At 38.5% G+C, this 18,507-nt stretch overlaps 1 protein-coding gene across 1 annotated transcript in view; it reads right to left on the reverse strand.

Moving 5' to 3' along the window:
* Nucleotides 1-955: 955 nt before the first annotated feature.
* The window catches only part of LOC140138915 (atlastin-1-like), a 53,019-nt gene continuing 35,467 nt past the window's right edge, over nucleotides 956-18,507 (reverse strand). The window contains exons 10-13 of the mRNA XM_072160697.1: nucleotides 16,478-16,534; nucleotides 15,120-15,191; nucleotides 9,285-9,716; nucleotides 956-6,793 (exon numbers count right to left, since the gene is read on the reverse strand). Coding sequence (XP_072016798.1) covers nucleotides 9,528-9,716; nucleotides 15,120-15,191; nucleotides 16,478-16,534 — 318 coding nt within the window. The 3' untranslated portion in view covers nucleotides 956-6,793; nucleotides 9,285-9,527. The remainder of the gene's footprint in view (nucleotides 6,794-9,284; nucleotides 9,717-15,119; nucleotides 15,192-16,477; nucleotides 16,535-18,507) is intronic.

Below are 18,507 nucleotides of genomic sequence, written 5' to 3' on the forward strand. Positions count from 1 at the left end.
TACAACGACTGTGACTACCCCTAACAGCTTCCCATTGCACCCGGGTGGGGTGAGGCAACCGAGGCAAAGCGCCTTGCCCAAGGGCGCAACACGGTGGTATGATGGGGAATCAAACTCATGGACGTCGAGCAAGCTCTCAGATTATGAGTCCAAGGCCGTAACCACTGAGCCACCGTGCCCTCAACTTATGTGTCATGGCATCACGTTTTCCTTGTAAGAGTTATAGGCCTAGGTGTTAGGTTTATTGTCATGTCTTCCATACGGGGTGTATGGCTTCCTACTTCAATAGCCCATTGCAGATTTCTTTCCCATAGATATACCATGGGTGTACACCAGGGCTCCCGCTAGCCTTCAAAAACTCTGCGTCCGATCGGATGCACATCTGTAAAACCTGGTCGGGAAATATGCGTCCCACAAAATTTGTATGCGTCCGTACATGTTTTTGTGTTGGGCAATAGGGAATACAATTTTACAAAAATTTACATCGCAGTTTGATGCAAATATTTGACTATTTCCTTTCAGATTCCTGATGAGATTTTAAAGATAGTTTAGAAAGTTGTATTTTTGCTCTTGTGTTTGATCAAAAGCTTATCACGTCTCGCTGCCGTAAGAATTTTCATTCATTGACTGGTTGACAGGTGACCCGGAAGTGTTGCAAAATGGGAAGTGGTTAAATGTGAAAGGTCAATAACTCATGTGCTGATTGATCCATTGGTCAATATGCTGCTAAAAATATTAATTTATGCACGATGGAGGTTAAGAAATTGTCATGATTTTTATGATGATGAAGTTACGAAATAGGATCATTGCAAACACCAATTTGGTAAGCTTACAGTTAAATATCACTCATTTTTGGGCTGTATCAACTTGCGATGAAATTTGTTGAACATTGCGTCCAGCAATACAAAAATGCGTCTGGACACAAGAATTTGTGTCCAGCGGGAGCCTTGGTGTATACAGAATTCAGACTCTCATAGCTAAACCACTTTGGTACAACTTGGTATAAATTTTTATTGTAATTAAATTCACAGACAATCATTTTGACCTTTGAGACCGGCTTTCAACACGTTGCAATTTACTTAAATTTTTAATAATTTGCAAGACAGGTACAAAAGATTCACCAAAATTACACACATATTGATCTTTCAAAATATCCAAGTATATTATATCTGAAGAACCAATATGAGGCATGTTTGTACTTCACCTCCTGAGCACTACCTGCCGATCTAACATTGCCTCTGATTAGTCAATTACATGATATCTTCACTTTAATCACCAATCAGAATGGAGCTTTGCAAATAATTCACCCCAATTGTTTTGCGTGGTGAAATTATTCTAACAATGTTGCTGATTGGTCCAATTGATAATGAAAACTTCTTTTGGCCAATCGGCAGGTAGTTCTCATGGGGTTAATGGATATGTATGAGGCTATTCCAGTTGGAATCCTTACACCCCTATGGAAAATATTACCTAAATATCCTACACAGGGAGTGCGCGTTTCAAATGGGGTTACCATTTTTTGGTGGCTCCATTTAAAATTCACACTCCCTGTGCGGGAGAATAAGGTCATGTCTTCCACAAGGGGGGTGGATTTCAACTGGAACAGCCCGCGGCACTGTAAATACATAGCTGCTGACATTTTGGACACTTTGTAATTTTGGATTTAACTGCAATAATTAACCCCTTACATTTATTCATATTATCCTACTATCCAGTTGAAATCCACACAACCCTATGGACGACATGACCTTAATCTCCCACACAGGGGTGTAGATTTCAAATGTAGTCACCTATTCAGGTAACCCCGTTTGAAATTCACACTCCCTCTGTGGGGGATTTAGTTCATGTCTTCCATAGGGGGTGTATGGATTTCAACCGTAATAGCCCAATGGATTACTTACTGCAAAATATCATAAATTTGTGCAAATTTTGTGAGGTTACGTTTGAGTAATTTTCTCAGGAAAAAATTTGCCACAAAAATAAAAAGATTTAGAGTAATTCCATTCACTTTATATTAGCCAATTACATTTGCTGTAAGTAAGTGCTTCATCGAGTGCTGTACATGTACATTAAATATCTATATATATATTTATACCATAATAATGGCTTAATATCTGTCCGTAGAATTCATAAAAATAAAATACGAAATACTTTTTTCCTGTTTTTAGACTCAAAATTACATTTTTGTTTTTCTTTGTTTTTATGAAAAGTTTTCACACTAAATTTTGAATGTGGTTGGATATTAATAGGACAATAATGTGAAACATATCATACAACACTTACTTGTGATATGTTCTTCCTTTGTGATTATAAGTAACTGACAAATACCAGAATCTATCATTAAGGGGGAGGGGTACTCAGTATATATTATGACCATATAGGGATGTGCTGCAAACATGGGTCTCATTTTCTGCCTTTTCCGAAAATTTTGACTTTTGGTATAACAATATGGGTCCAAATGTCTTGGAAAATTGGTATTTGGATGGGTCCACTTTCAAATTCTCTGCAGCTTATCAATATTAATTTGAGTACCCCTCCCGGACCAGGTTAATATAAAATTGTCCATATGCATTAGCGGCAAATCTGGCTTGAAATCAGCCTGAATAGTCATAAAGTGGCAGAAAACAACCAAACATGGGTCACCCCTGGGATTGATGTCTATGTCCCTACGTAACCTGGGAAGTATATTATGTGATTTGCCAAGCATGGCCAACCATGGCAAAAATAGATTTGCATTGCAAAAGGTGGATCAAGTCAGCCTTGCTCTACAAAGTGAACGGTTTATAGCTAGCTGGGATTCGTCAGTATGTACATTTGTGGGTTAATACATTTATTGTCTCTACTCCCCCTGTGGAAGATTTTGGAAATATCTACCACAGGGGGAGTATGAAAATCAAATGGAATTACCACATTAATTAACTCTATTTGAAAGTCACACTCCCTCTGTGCAAGATTCATGTTGAATCTTTCTCACAGTGTGTATGAAATCCAAATGGAGCTACCTAATGTGTTTATTCCATTTGAAATTTATACTCCCCCTGTGGAAGATATTTCCAAAATCTTTCACAGGGGGAGTATGAATTGTAAATGGAAAAACCCATGATACAATCATGAGATGTTTATTTTACCAGTGTGTGTTGATTTGAATATTGGATTATACATATACACTGGACACACACAAATTCACCAACACCATTCGGTGAGATTCAATAAACGGTTAATTTTAGGTGCTACCGACGTACCGTCACAAGAAAGAATTGCAAAACCCTCATCTGTCTCAAAGTTACAAATTGATCAAAGATAATAACCATAATAATCCTCAGGATACAAGGACATTTAATCCAAATACACCCAAATGTTTTAGGAATGCACCCAATGTATTAGGAATACACCCAAATGTATTAGGAATACATCCAAATGTATTAGGAATGCACCCAAATGTATAAGGAATTTACCCAAATGTATTAGGAATGCACCCAAATGTATTAGGAATACACCCAAATGTATTAGGAATACACCCAAATGTATTAGGAATACACCCAAATATATTAGGAATACACCCAAATGTATTCAAAATACACCCAGATGTATTGGGAATACACCCAAATGTATTAGGAATACACCCAAATGTATTAGGAATACATCCAAATGTATTAGGGATGCACCCAAATGTATTAGGAATACACCCAAAATGTATTCAAAATACATCTAAATGTGTTATGAATACACCCAAATGTATCAGGAATACACTCAAATGTATTAAGAATACACCCAAATGTATTAGGAATACAACCTGAATGGGTGAGTGACTTCATTTGAAATCTATACCCCCAGTCTGGGAGATTAAGGTCATGTCTTCCATTGGGGACTACATGATGGGAAGGCATGATTGGACTACTCCAGTTGAAATCCATACACCCTATGGAAGATATATCCTTAATCTTCCACACATTTACATTTCAAGCAAGGATACCTGAATGGGTGACTCCATTTGAAATTCACACCCCCTCTGTGTGAGATTAAGGTCAAATCTTCCATACGGGGTGTATAGATTTTAACTGGAGTAGCCAAATGCATACCACCTTTGATCAACCTACAACAAGAAATCAGACTTGACCTCTAAAAAGTTATAAATTTTAAGCAAAAAGCATTTTTTTCTTCAAATTTACCAGTGTTAATTTCTAAAATGATCAATAACGGTGGATTATCACAAATTAACTCATTCTGAAGCTTTTCAAGATGGTGCTAAAATAGTGTTAACTTGTCTTTCAATATTTGTGAATTTTCCTCCAATAGTTTTAGGGAAAAGTACTCTGTACACCTGAGACTTTTCATGAAGTTTCATCTGCAAGTTTTCTTCAGTTTTTAACAATCAAATTTTGATTGAAAAAATGAATGAAAAAAGATGTAAATATTGGGATCAGACAACTGTGTCATGTTTTGGTTGTTGCAGAGCTGAATTCCACAAAAGAAGTTGTTTGAAAAATCAATTCACTGATTCTTGGTACATGGAAATTCTAGCCTTCAGAACATGATACCAGCGCTCTGACCAAATTTAGCTGTTTTTTACAAGCTATAGAGCCTGAATGAAAATAAAACACTGGGTATTTAAAATTTGGTACACACATGGGATCTACTAGGGGAGCTACACATATGCTGGCAAGCGTCAAATCGCCAGTCGCTAGAACGTGTCCTGAACGGTGGACAGTGGACACACACAATGGGTGAAAGCGCAGAATTGTGCCCAATGGGAGCCCGGTGTTCCGGGATAAGTGACAGCAGGGCAATGGTAGCTTACATACCTATTCCTACTGCTGCAGTGGCTGACAGATCCCAAATTCTATCCCGATACTCTCTCACAAAACGCCTAAGGTTTATCAAAATTCACAAGAACATGAAGAAAAAGTGCCAATTTTGCAGCACCATCTTGCTTTTTGGGTGGGCCTAACAAAAATGTTGGTGTACAAAAAGATCTTCATGCAAATATAATATTTGCATATGAAAAATTTCTCAAAATTTCTTACATCTATAGAATATACACACAGAAATATCAGTGATATGACCAAGCAGACGACAAATCTCACAGAAATATCAGTGATATGGCCAAGCAGACGACAAATCTCACAGAAATATCAGTGATATGGCCAAGCAGACGACAAATCTCACAGAAATATCAGTGATATGGCCAAGCAGACGACAAATCTCACAGAAATATCAGTGATATGGCCAAGCAGACGACAAATCTCACAGAAATATCAGTGATATGGCCAAGCAGACGACAAATCTCACAGAAATATCAGTGATATGGCCAAGCAGACGACAAATCTCACAGAAATATCAGTGATATGGCCAAGCAGACGATAAGTCTCACTGCTGTAGGTGAAATTGAATAAAATAGGTCTTGCACTGTTATCCAAGGAGTAGACTGATTAAAAAACCCAGAGAATTTTCTAGGCTTTGTTAACATGGTGCCTTCAGGAAGGAAACTTTCCAATTACTAAGACCGAACTTTTGAGACAATTTGTATATTTGAAGGTGTAAAATCAACCATAAAAGGCATACTGATTACCCGCCCGCATTAAGGAATTCTATCGTCACAATACTCGTAAACAAACGGTGCGCGAGTTTGATTGACAGATGATGTCAGACACAAACTAGTCTATAATTCTGTCTTTCATTATAGTTTGTTTCTGTCCAAAAGTTCTGTTCCATGACACAGAGCGCCATTATAAAGGGCAGTACTGTATTAGTCTCGGTCCCAGCCAATTTGTGCTCCTTCGTCACTAAACAAACCGTCTGGCGACTACCGTGAAATGATGATCGCTGAGTGGTTTAAGATTTTCCCAAATAAAACTGTTTTCAATTGGCTAGAGGATGTGACTTGTGTAAGTGACACTAAACATCATAGGCCTCCCACTATTTGTAGATACCACAAATGCAAAATATACGCTAGCTCACAGTTACTGAGTGCCAATCGTCTGGTATCGCCTTTCATGTCAGCGACTCGCAGATGTAACCGCATAGCTGTCCAACAACCGCTGCATGCCGCTGATCGACAGCCAATTCTCAGTCAGAAATTTTCTTATGACGATGATTGACCAATCAGAAAAGATGTACTATGAGGTTGTCGCCAGACTGTTTATTTAGTGACGGAGGAACACAAACCGGCTGTGACCGGGACAAGTACTGTATAAGTAGTAATTTTCGCAAGGGTTTTATTTTTGTGAATTTCACGAAAAAACACCTTGCGAATATATGCAATAATGTATTACAGGGAAGGACTGGGCAATCGCGAAAATAACATTTGCGAAAATGTGTCTCTCACTCCAAATCGCGAAAATAACTGTACACAAAAATTACCACTTGCACAGTATATGGAACGCAGATTCTCTGTTATCTAATCCTGTATGAAACACCAAAAGTTACCTGGAACCAGCAAAAATGAGATTTATGTTGCTTGATCATATCACAATTAATTTATCCCCTTGAGCACTACCTGCCGATCTAACATTGCCTCTGATTGGTCAATTACATGATATCTTCACTTTAATCTCCAATCAGAATGGAGCTTTACAAATAATTCACCCCAATTTATTTGTGTTGTAAAATTATTCTAACAATATTGCTGATTGGGCCATTTGATAATGAAAACTTCTTTTTGGCCAATCGGCAGGTAGTTCTCATGGGGTTAACGAATGGCGTAGCTGTTGGCTTATTTGCTCTTCTTATTCATTTGTCTGGCCATTGCTTGATGTCCAGTCTGGGTTGCGTAACTGTAAGATGGCGCTATCATCTGAAAAAACAACAAAAATAAGAGAGGAGACTTACGTTAATTCAGGTTGTCTTTTTATCATCATCCTATGGGGTCAGTCCATGTCAAAACAGACTGAGTGTACACCCACCCTCTTGGATTATGCTCTCCTTTGGCTCAGGGGTACCTTTCATGGACCCCTAGGTGAGGTCACAAGAAAAAAATTCAAATTCAATTTCGTTTCCGAATGGCGGGCCATCTAAGTTTGGCGACCTTGACCAAAATTGGGAATTTAAGGTGTCCAAATGACAAAGCGCTCTTTGAGAGGCATTTTCTTCTTAATTAAATCAGTTGTGACCCTCTTTTTGAATGTGGTCACTCACTGGCTGTGTCTGAAATGCCTAATGCCAAAAAAGATTGATTTAGGAATTTCGTTGGGATTTCAGAGGGGGTCAAAATCAGCACTTCATACTGTTCAATCAAATTATCTTTGATTTTGAAGGACCCATGATAATGCCACAGTGCACTTATAGGTCCTAATTATGTTCAGAATGGATTAACCATGTGCCAATGTCTATGAGCAATTCAAAAAAAGAGAAATTTCTAGACCCCCCTACAGAATTTTAGGCCCCCTAAAGTTGTTCAGCCACAAATGGCGCTTAAAATCGGCAAATTTTGACACCTAATAACTTTAGGTGTACACCAGATATGAATTTCTAGTCTTTTAAGTCTGAAAGAATGTAGTCTAATGTTACTAGGAACATAAGATTTGTTTTGTATTTTTGTGTTTTGATACTTTCAAAAGGTCATTGACCTATGAACATTTTTCATCATAGCGCCTCCTGAAAGGTCTGACACATAACAAACTATACATTTTGGAATCCTCATGACCATACGAGTAATTTGATATATTACTTGACATAATTGGGAGCATTCTGAAAATTTGACCCCATAACCTGTACTTTGCATGTGCATCGTTGCCAGGAAGTGCATTTTTGACCCCTTAAAAATCCATACAGAGGATTAGAAAGTAGTTTTTCTTATTACTTGACTCAAGAGCAACTTGAAATATCAGGATAAATAATACAAATGGCTATAAAGTGATCAAAAATATAAAAAATATCATACTAAAATTGGCATTTTGTACCGTATCCTGTATGCATGGTATGTTAGGCAAAATGACTATTTTTGAAAGCGTCAACTTAATACTAAAACACAAAAATACAAAACAAATCTTATGTTCCTAGTAACATTAAACTACATTCTTTCAGATGCAAAAGACTAGAAATTCATATCTGGTGTACACCTAAAGTTATAAGGGTCAAAATTTGCCGACTTTTAAGTGCCATTTGTGGCTGAACCACTTTAGGGGTGGCCTAAAATTCTGTAGGGGTCTAGAAATTTCTCTTTTTTTTGAGTTGCTCATAGACATTGGCATATGGTTAATCCATTCTGAACATAATTAGGACCTATAAGTGCACTGTGACATTATCATGGTTCCTTCAAAATCAAGATAATTTGATTGAACAGTACGAAGTGCTGATTTTGACCCCCTGAAATCCCAACGAAATTCAAATCTATCTTTTTGGCATTAGGTATTTCAGACACAGCCAGTGAGTGACCACATTCAAAAAGAGGATCACAACTGATTCAATTAAGAAGAAAGTGCCCCTCAAAGAGAGCACTTTGTCATTTGGACCCCTTAAATTCACAATTTTGGCCGAGGTCGCCAAACTTTGATTGCCCGCCATTCATAAATCGAAATGGAATTTGAATTTTTTCTTGTGACCTCACCTAGGGATCCATGAAAGGTACCCCTGAGCCAAAGGAGAGCAAAATCCAAGAGGGTGGGTGTACACTCAATCTGTTTCGACATGGACTGACCCTATGATACAAATGAGATAGTTGTAAATTCAATTGATTTGCTGATCAGAGTTCAATTCAATTTTACCCATGCAAAAATATGAAGGATATAAGTAATCTAGTTTCATTTTGTATTTTTTGATTGACCTTTTCGGTAAATCTCATAAGCCTTTGCGAGTACACCTGGGATGTCTTCATTTGACGTCAGGCCGATGCACACATCGTTTAGCGAACATCATTACTGCGCATTGTAAGTCGGTGTGACATCAAATGATGACATCTCAGGTGTACTTGCAAGGCTTATGGGATTTACTGAAAAGGTCAATTGCAAGAGTTCACAATATGAAAAAATTCTGCTCTGTAAAATGCAATTATACTATGGTTCACCATAATTTCGGTATTGATGTCAATGCCTTTTCGCTGTTGCCCTGCAAGAGTGTCGACAAACCGCCCTTATACATGTACACTCAGCACGATTAACTTTCAGAGAACAATTTGATACTGCAACCAGCAAAATACAAACTTACGTCACTACCAAACTTAACGCGAAGCACAGAATAGTGGTATTCAACCATATACCTGAAAAGGATCCCAGTAACAACTTCCTGACAATTGTATAGAGATCAAAAATTATTGTAAGTCATGTCAACGATGAATGCAATATACTTACATACACCCAGGCAATCTCGGCTACTTTATCAATATACGTGCCATACTCTCTGTAGTAACCTGTGTAACGCACATACGCCCATGCGATGATCAGCACTAGACAGACACCTAACATCAAATTAGCAAAATTGGACCAGGAATAGAGTCCTATGATCCCAAAGAGTCCGGAACAGATATACATAGCGACCATGATAGTGGTAAGAGTTATTGGTGTGCGAGCAGCATTGAAGAGGTTCTTCCTTCGTTATGTTTCTCGTGATTGCAAGAAAGATTCTTCCATTTCCGAGAGCAGTTTGTCAGCGTATGATTCGCTGAATTCAGTTCCGCCCATTTTACGGGTTGCAGTAAACAGTTGCATGGCAGCATCTTTGATTGTTTCGTGATGCTTCAGTAGGGCTTCGGGACTGAGGTATGGTTTGTCTCCTCCGCACACCTGTGATGAAAGCAACAATATGGTGTCAATATAAATGGAACAACATTATACACAAACTGATTACAGCATTATTAACGTACAGACACACAAGCATACACCTAGGCTTCAGTAGGGCTTCGGGACTGAGGTATGGTTTGTCTCCTCCGCACACCTGTGATGAAAGCAACAATATGGTGTCAATATATAGATGGAACAACATTATACACAAACTGATTATAGCATTATTAATGTACAGACACACAAGCATACACCTAGGCTTCAGTAGGGCTTCGGGACTGAGGTATGGTTTGTCTCCTCCGCACACCTGTGATGAAAGCAACAATATGGTGTCAATATATAGATGGAACAACATTATACACAAACTGATTACAGCATTATTAATGTACAGACACACAAGCATACACCTAGGCTTCAGTAGGGCTTCGGGACTGAGGTATGGTTTGTCTCCTCCGCACACCTGTGATGAAAGCAACAATATGGTGTCAATATATAGATGGAACAACATTATACACAAACTGATTATAGCATTACTAACGTACAGACACACAAGCATACACCTAGGCTTCAGTAGGGCTTCGTGACTGAGGTATGGTTTGTCTCCTCCGCACACCTGTGATGAAAGCAACAATATGGTGTCAATATATAAATGGAACAACATTATACACAAACTGATTACAGCATTATTAATGTACAGACACACAAGCAGACACCTAGGCTTCAGTAGGGCTTCGGGACTGAGGTATGGTTTGTCTCCTCCGCACACCTGTGATGAAACCAACAATGGTGTCAATATAAATGGAACAACATTATACACAAACTGATTACAGCATTATTAATGTACAGACACACAAGCATACACCTAGGCTTCAGTAGGGCTTCGGGACTGAGGTATGGTTTGTCTCCTCCGCACACCTGTGATGAAAGCAACAATATGGTGTCAATATAAATGGAACAACATTATACACAAACTGATTACAGCATTATTAACGTACAGACACACAAGCATACACCTAGGCTTCAGTAGGGCTTCGGGACTGAGGTATGGTTTGTCTCCTCCGCACACCTGTGATGAAAGCAACAATATGGTGTCAATATAAATGGAACAACATTATACACAAACTGATTACAGCATTATTAATGTACAGACACACAAGCATACACCTAGGCTTCAGTAGGGCTTCGGGACTGAGGTATGGTTTGTCTCCTCCGCACACCTGTGATGAAAGCAACATTATGGTGTCAATATATAGATGGAACAACATTATACACAAACTGATTACAGCATTATTAATGTACAGACACACAAGCATACACCTAGGCTTCAGTAGGGCTTCGGGACTGAGGTATGGTTTGTCTCCTCCGCACACCTGTGATGAAACCAACAATATGGTGTCAATATAAATGGAACAACATTATACACAAACTGATTACAGCATTATTAATGTACAGACACACAAGCATACACCTAGGCTTCAGTAGGGCTTCGGGACTGAGGTATGGTTTGTCTCCTCCGCACACCTGTGATGAAAGCAACAATATGGTGTCAATATAAATGGAACAACATTATACACAAACTGATTACAGCATTATTAATGTACAGACACACAAGCATACACCTAGGCTTCAGTAGGGCTTCGGGACTGAGGTATGGTTTGTCTCCTCCGCACACCTGTGATGAAAGCAACAATATGGTGTCAATATATAGATGGAACAACATTATACACAAACTGATTACAGCATTATTAACGTACAGACACACAAGCATACACCTAGGCTTCAGTAGGGCTTCGGGACTGAGGTATGGTTTGTCTCCTCCGCACACCTGTGATGAAAGCAACATTATGGTGTCAATATATAGATGGAACAACATTATACACAAACTGATTACAGCATTATTAATGTACAGACACACAAGCATACACCTAGGCTTCAGTAGGGCTTCGGGACTGAGGTATGGTTTGTCTCCTCCGCACACCTGTGATGAAACCAACAATATGGTGTCAATATAAATGGAACAACATTATACACAAACTGATTACAGCATTATTAATGTACAGACACACAAGCATACACCTAGGCTTCAGTAGGGCTTCGGGACTGAGGTATGGTTTGTCTCCTCCGCACACCTGTGATGAAAGCAACAATATGGTGTCAATATAAATGGAACAACATTATACACAAACTGATTACAGCATTATTAATGTACAGACACACAAGCATACACCTAGGCTTCAGTAGGGCTTCGGGACTGAGGTATGGTTTGTCTCCTCCGCACACCTGTGATGAAACCAACAATATGGTGTCAATATAAATGGAACAACATTATACACAAACTGATTACAGCATTATTAATGTACAGACACACAAGCATACACCTAGGCTTCAGTAGGGCTTCGGGACTGAGGTATGGTTTGTCTCCTCCGCACACCTGTGATGAAAGCAACAATATGGTGTCAATATAAATGGAACAACATTATACACAAACTGATTACAGCATTATTAATGTACAGACACACAAGCATACACCTAGGCTTCAGTAGGGCTTCGGGACTGAGGTATGGTTTGTCTCTTCCGCACACCTGTGTTGAAAGCAACAATAGTGTCAATATAAATGGAACAACATTATACACAAACTGATTATAGCATTATTAACGTACAGACACACAGGTATACACCTAGGCTTCAGTAGGGCTTCGGGACTGAGGTATGGTTTGTCTCCTCCGCACACCTGTGATGACAGCAACAATGGTGTCAATATAAATGGAACAACATTATACACAAACTGCATGATTACAGCATTATTAACGTACAGACACACAAGCATACACCTAGGCTTCAGTAGGGCTTCGGGACTGAGGTATGGTTTGTCTCCTCCGCACACCTGTGATGACAGCAACAATGGTGTCAATATAAATGGAACAACATTATACACAAACTGCATGATTACAGCATTATTAACGTACAGACACACAAGCATACACCTAGGCTTCAGTAGGGCTTCGGGACTGAGGTATGGTTTGTCTCCTCCGCACACCTGTGATGACAGCAACAATGGTGTCAATATAAATGGAACAACATTATACACAAACTGCATGATTACAGCATTATTAACGTACAGACACACAAGCATACACCTAGGCTTCAGTAGAGCTTCGGGACTGAGGTATGGTTTGTCTCCTCCGCACACCTGTGATGACAGCAACAATGGTGTCAATATAAATGGAACAACATTATACACAAACTGCATGATTACAGCATTATTAACGTTACAGACACACAAGCATACACCTAGGCTTCAGTAGGGCTTCGGGACTGAGGTATGGTTTGTCTCCTCCGCACACCTGTGATGACAGCAACAATGGTGTCAATATAAATGGAACAACATTATACACAAACTGCATGATTACAGCATTATTAACGTACAGACACACAAGCATACACCTAGGCTTCAGTAGGGCTTCGGGACTGAGGTATGGTTTGTCTCCTCCGCACACCTGTGATGAAACCAACATTGGTGTCAATATAAATGGAACAAACATACACAGACTGACAGACCCCCAGACTAACATATAGACATCCAAATACCACACACATAATATATTATACAAATACTACATGGTTACAAGGAAAATAGGGCAAACTATTTTTCCTGAGGTCACTGGCTACGGACCTATCACCCTGAACCCGACCAAAGGGAGAGGGGTGATAGGCCTGTAGCCAGTACCGAGGGAAATTAGTTGTGCCTTATTTCCCCTGGTACAAATCATGTAGTATTTAATTTCTTACACCTCACTGTGATTCTGGGGATGAGGGATGGGCCAAAATGTGGCAGCGATGTCAGTGAGCATTTCAATGTGCACATCCTAAAATTGCTAGTGTTCACGGAAAGTGCTGGCGAAAGCAAAAACGCTGCTTTAACACATTGATGTCACTGCCACATCAAGTGGAATATGATATAGTATACAAATATTAACTGTCTATGAGTGTGATGGTCGAAATATAATCACAAGTTGAAAGATGGATTGTTCCATTCCACGAGCCGGAACGGCGAGTGGAATGGAACAATACATCTTTCACCGAGTGATTATATTTTGACCATTACACCTAATTCTAAGACAGTTAATATTTGTTTTATATCACTCATGCATAAATTCTATTACTAAAATACTATTTAAGGTAGGAAATACATTTTTCATCAATTTATGTATGAGTGATATAATAGGAATTGGCTAATAAATTGGCACAGTTAGTTCATGAATATTTATGAGGTGTAATAAACTGTTATACAGGGTTCGTCTGTCTCTTTCCTATCCTATAACCATGGATGAGTCTGTATTGGAATAAGCAGAGCACCTTGCTACTCATGTCTACATAGTGATTACACCAAGCAGTCTCTTTCACACCTTGCTTCTGTTGTTCCCACAGAGGAGAAAGAAACTGAGCCCGTACAACCAGTCAAAGTCTCAGCATCATCCGATAATGAGGGCCGATTGTTCCATGAAATGCGACAGGCGAGACTGCTACGCAATTACCGCGTATTTTCACAGTCTATCGCGTAATCGCGAAAGCATGTGACGCTCTATCGCGTATACGCAAAGCCACGCAGCGCTGGTGTGATAGTTAGACACGGCAAGATCGAACAATCGGCCCTCATGAATATGCGAGAACTTACACCATACAATACACAGGAACTTTGACTGGTTGTACGCGCTCTGTTTCTTCCTCCTCTGTGGTTGTTCCTAATACTGTATGTCCACGATTGAGCCACATACAGTCTGGTTTAACGACTGCATGATAAATAACTTTAACAGGGGTCATTTCAGTCACACTTCTGGTCATTTTACACCTTCAATGTGCTCAAAATTTATACTGATGAACCAGAAATTATGTCTTTAATTTAACTTCACATGAGGAAAGGTACAAAATTTGAATTTGTTGATAATTTTTTTTCTGTGTGCCCCTGTTATGTCAGTGGTAATCAGGTTGAAGTTCAAATACCGTATTTCGTCAAATAAACGCCCCGGGGGCGTTACATTTTCTCAAGGGGGGGGGGCGTTTATTAGAGGTCATTTTTAGCACGACAATTCCCGTTAAAATCATTAGGTAAGCTTAAAAGTCACGCTAAAATGGCGAACTATGGACTTTTGACACTGACTTTTGGTTCACTTCCGGGTTTCTGATCCAGATTTTCGCCACTTATTGACGCTATTTTTGACAATGTGCGCAACTTGGTAAGCTTACTACACAAGATAGCATGGAAATATCGGCATTTTTGAAACATCTTGGTTGAAAAAAGTGGTGGGGGCGTTTATTTGAGGGGGAGCGACTATTCGACGAAATACGGTACCTCAATTTGATTGGTCTAACGTAGGAGGTGCTAAACACCTAAATCATTAAACTTACTTGTTCCATGGTTTTGATGTACTTTTCTTTGGCGTCAGCTACTGCTGCAAGATTATTGGCTTCTGCTGTGGCCTAGTATGAAATCAAATCATGTAATTAATAAACATGCAAGAAATGCTTTAAAGTATGGCTGCATCAATGAGGTAGTATCACAGAGTACCGAATCAGCCACATTTGTGTGACGCTCAATAAGGCAACTTTATGTACCTATGGATTATTTTGATATGTGCCCAACAAACTTTGATTCAAAGTGTGTGGTTGTTTGCATTCTGCACAGGTCTTTGTAAACTGGTACTAAATGCTCAAGATAAAAATGCAATTTATTGTTTGATTTCAGACCCTTGCTGATGTATGCAGGAGGTACATTAAGTGGCCTTCCTGAGCAACAAACCAAGATGGCGGATTTACCATAAAGTTACATATGTGTACATCCATATCAAAACGATGCACTTGTCGGCTGCTACATGTTTCTCTTTTTAAACAATAGTTAGGAATAAATACCAGACTCATCTCAAGTGGAGACCACTTCAAACCACTTCAAATCAGCCCCAAGTCACATGGTTTAGGAATATAGAAAACACTCCTTAACCATGTGACTTCCATGTTTTGAAGTGACTTCCACTTGAGATGAGTCTGGTATTTACTCCTAGCTATATGTGAAATGAAACACATGTAGCAGACGACAATGCATTGTTTTGATATGGATGGACACATATGGTGAAATTTTGAGTTGGTAATTTTTGAGTGCAATTGGCCTGTTTAAACTCCATTATGCAGATAATATGCACATTTGACAAGTCAGAACAGACTGCATTGTGGGCAATTAACTGAATGAAGTGTTCTTCTCATAAACTAAAGAGATACAGACCGATCACCAGCATGCAAAGTCCAGCATCATTTGTTAATTAATGAGGCACTGTGTCAACACCAGGTAAATTATTATTTTGTACAGGCATGAAACCAACCAATAGAAATAAGATGTGCAGCAAATCATGTGGAATTATAATCACAGCGTCAAGTGCCAATTAACAAAGTAAGTTGAATTTATAGGCCTACTTCGTCGCTGAGTAGCGAGTGATTGGTATTTTACCAATAGAGGTTGCAGAGGTTGTGCATATGAATATCATACCATAAATATGGCGGACTACTCATATGCATTCAACAAAAGCATGATTGCAATCTACCACGACAGTTCGTCTCACACACATAACAAATGCACTTTGATCAAATAGGTTGATGACAACATTGAATGGACTGCACTGCACCATGATTACGGTAAGGACACCGGTTCTTTCCCATCTATGTAATTTCCATGACATAAAATTTGCTCTTGACTGCTCATGGCGTTAAATACTTACTCTAAGCATAGTTTTTGGCTCTGGTAACTCATTGCCTTGGTAGATTTTCATATATGCCTGAAATGAAAAAGAGAAATATCTTCTCTAACAACCAACACATGAATATTGTTATTTCACTCCAGAAAATTGATTTCAATTCTATTCAAATTCAATTCTTATTATACCTGGAGTCTTGCTATTCAATTCCAATTCGATCCACCTTGCTTTAGAATTAATTCAATTCAATTCCAATTCAATTTTTCAATTTCAAAATCATTTCATTTCAATTCCAATCCAATGCAGTGAAATTAACAGCTAATCAATTTCAATTCAATTCTGAGCATTCATTTCAATTCCAATTCAATTCCAATTCCAATACAGTTGTAGTTTGTGTTAATGGACCAAAGGCACACTCCAAAAACTGAGTTTAAAATTTAACATTTTTTTGTCCTCGATTTGTAAACACATGTAAACTAAACACAAATGTCAAACTTCAAAACATTAAGGGTTTAAAAATATCAAAACACAAGGCATCAAATTACTAAACATGTTTAGCATTTAGACATGTTTACAAATCGAGGACAAGATGGTGTCTAGAATGGTGTTTAATATCTAGACACTGTTTTTGCAGTGCATGTTTTAAATTGAACTACCAATAGTCAGCAACACAAAAGCATTTAAAACAGAAGATACTTAATTGTTATGTTAACTCACTTTTCACATTCAAACAATGCGAGTGATTGACCTCTGGGTCCTATTTTATGAAACTTTGGAACTTCTTATAGTTCTTAGGTGACTGCCTTCCTACCGGTAATATTTGTCTTAACTTCTTGTCCACCATGCACATTATTAAGGTGTGTGGTACGATCGATAATAGGACCCTCAAAGATGTCCAAAATCAAGGTTTTGATACTATTAGATAGTCTCGTCTCCTGGTCCTCCTAAGATTCTACACCCAAAATATCTGTACTTTTGAAAAAGTGTGAAAAAAGCTGTCAAAAATATGCATTTTCTTAAATGGTTTTTTCACAATTTGTTCAAATGTACAATGACTTTTGAGCATTAAAATTAGGAGCTTGAGAAAAACAGGGCTTTATGATTAGTCCCAAAAGTTCAAGATGTTTGGCAGGGTTGGTCATTATATGGCACCATCTATTGATGCTAAACTTTTAATGTGTGTCTCTTGTGTGAATAGACCTGGAAGTGTATCAGAATTCAGAACGGAGAAGGGCACTTTTTACAGGTGGAATGATCTGGAATCACAGATATCTGCTTGTGAATTGAAATGCTGAATTGAAATCAAAGCTGAATTTCATTTCAATTCCACTTCATTCTTCATCACTCAACATGATTTCAATTCCAATCCAATTCAATTCTTCATTGCTCACGATGATTTCAATTCCAATCCAATTCAATTCATGCCCAGGCCCACTCATTTCAATTCCAATTCAATTCCAATGCATTGAAATGAAAATCGCCCAAAATTCATTTCAATTCAATTCGATTTCAATGCATTGAATTAACATTACACATGAAAGGATGATTAATGTTTAAAACTTTTGATCCAAACACAAGAAAGTTATTCCTACCTCTCAGAATTTTCAGGTGGTTACTCCATCTTTCATCAGTGAGACTGAGACTGTGATGTTGATCATCAGTTCATGACCTTTTTGACCTTGGACTTGATCACAGTCTAAAGTCACAACCTGATGATCAATATCAGTTTCAGTCAACTGGATGGTTGTTCAATTGAAACAATTTCCCAAATGATTCACCTTTGAAGTATTATAAAGCTCTATGAGTATATTTTTCTCCTTTAATTTCTTTAACAAGGAAACTAGATGGACTCAACAATGAGGGTGCTAGAAGTGCCCATGGTTTTTTGATATAAAAAGTTAAAGAAGAAATGAAAAAGGAGAGTAGATGAACAAAAAAGTCACTTGGTACCCCCCTTATACCCCTCACATGCCAAGCTCAGGGTTTTGCTGGCCTCGGCAGTGATTCTGTGCATACATAGGACTTCAGGTTATTGCATCATGTAGGATGCATGC

The sequence above is a fragment of the Amphiura filiformis genome, chromosome 18 (genome assembly GCF_039555335.1).
Source record: "Amphiura filiformis chromosome 18, Afil_fr2py, whole genome shotgun sequence".
Classification (NCBI taxonomy): Eukaryota; Metazoa; Echinodermata; class Ophiuroidea; order Amphilepidida; family Amphiuridae; genus Amphiura; species Amphiura filiformis.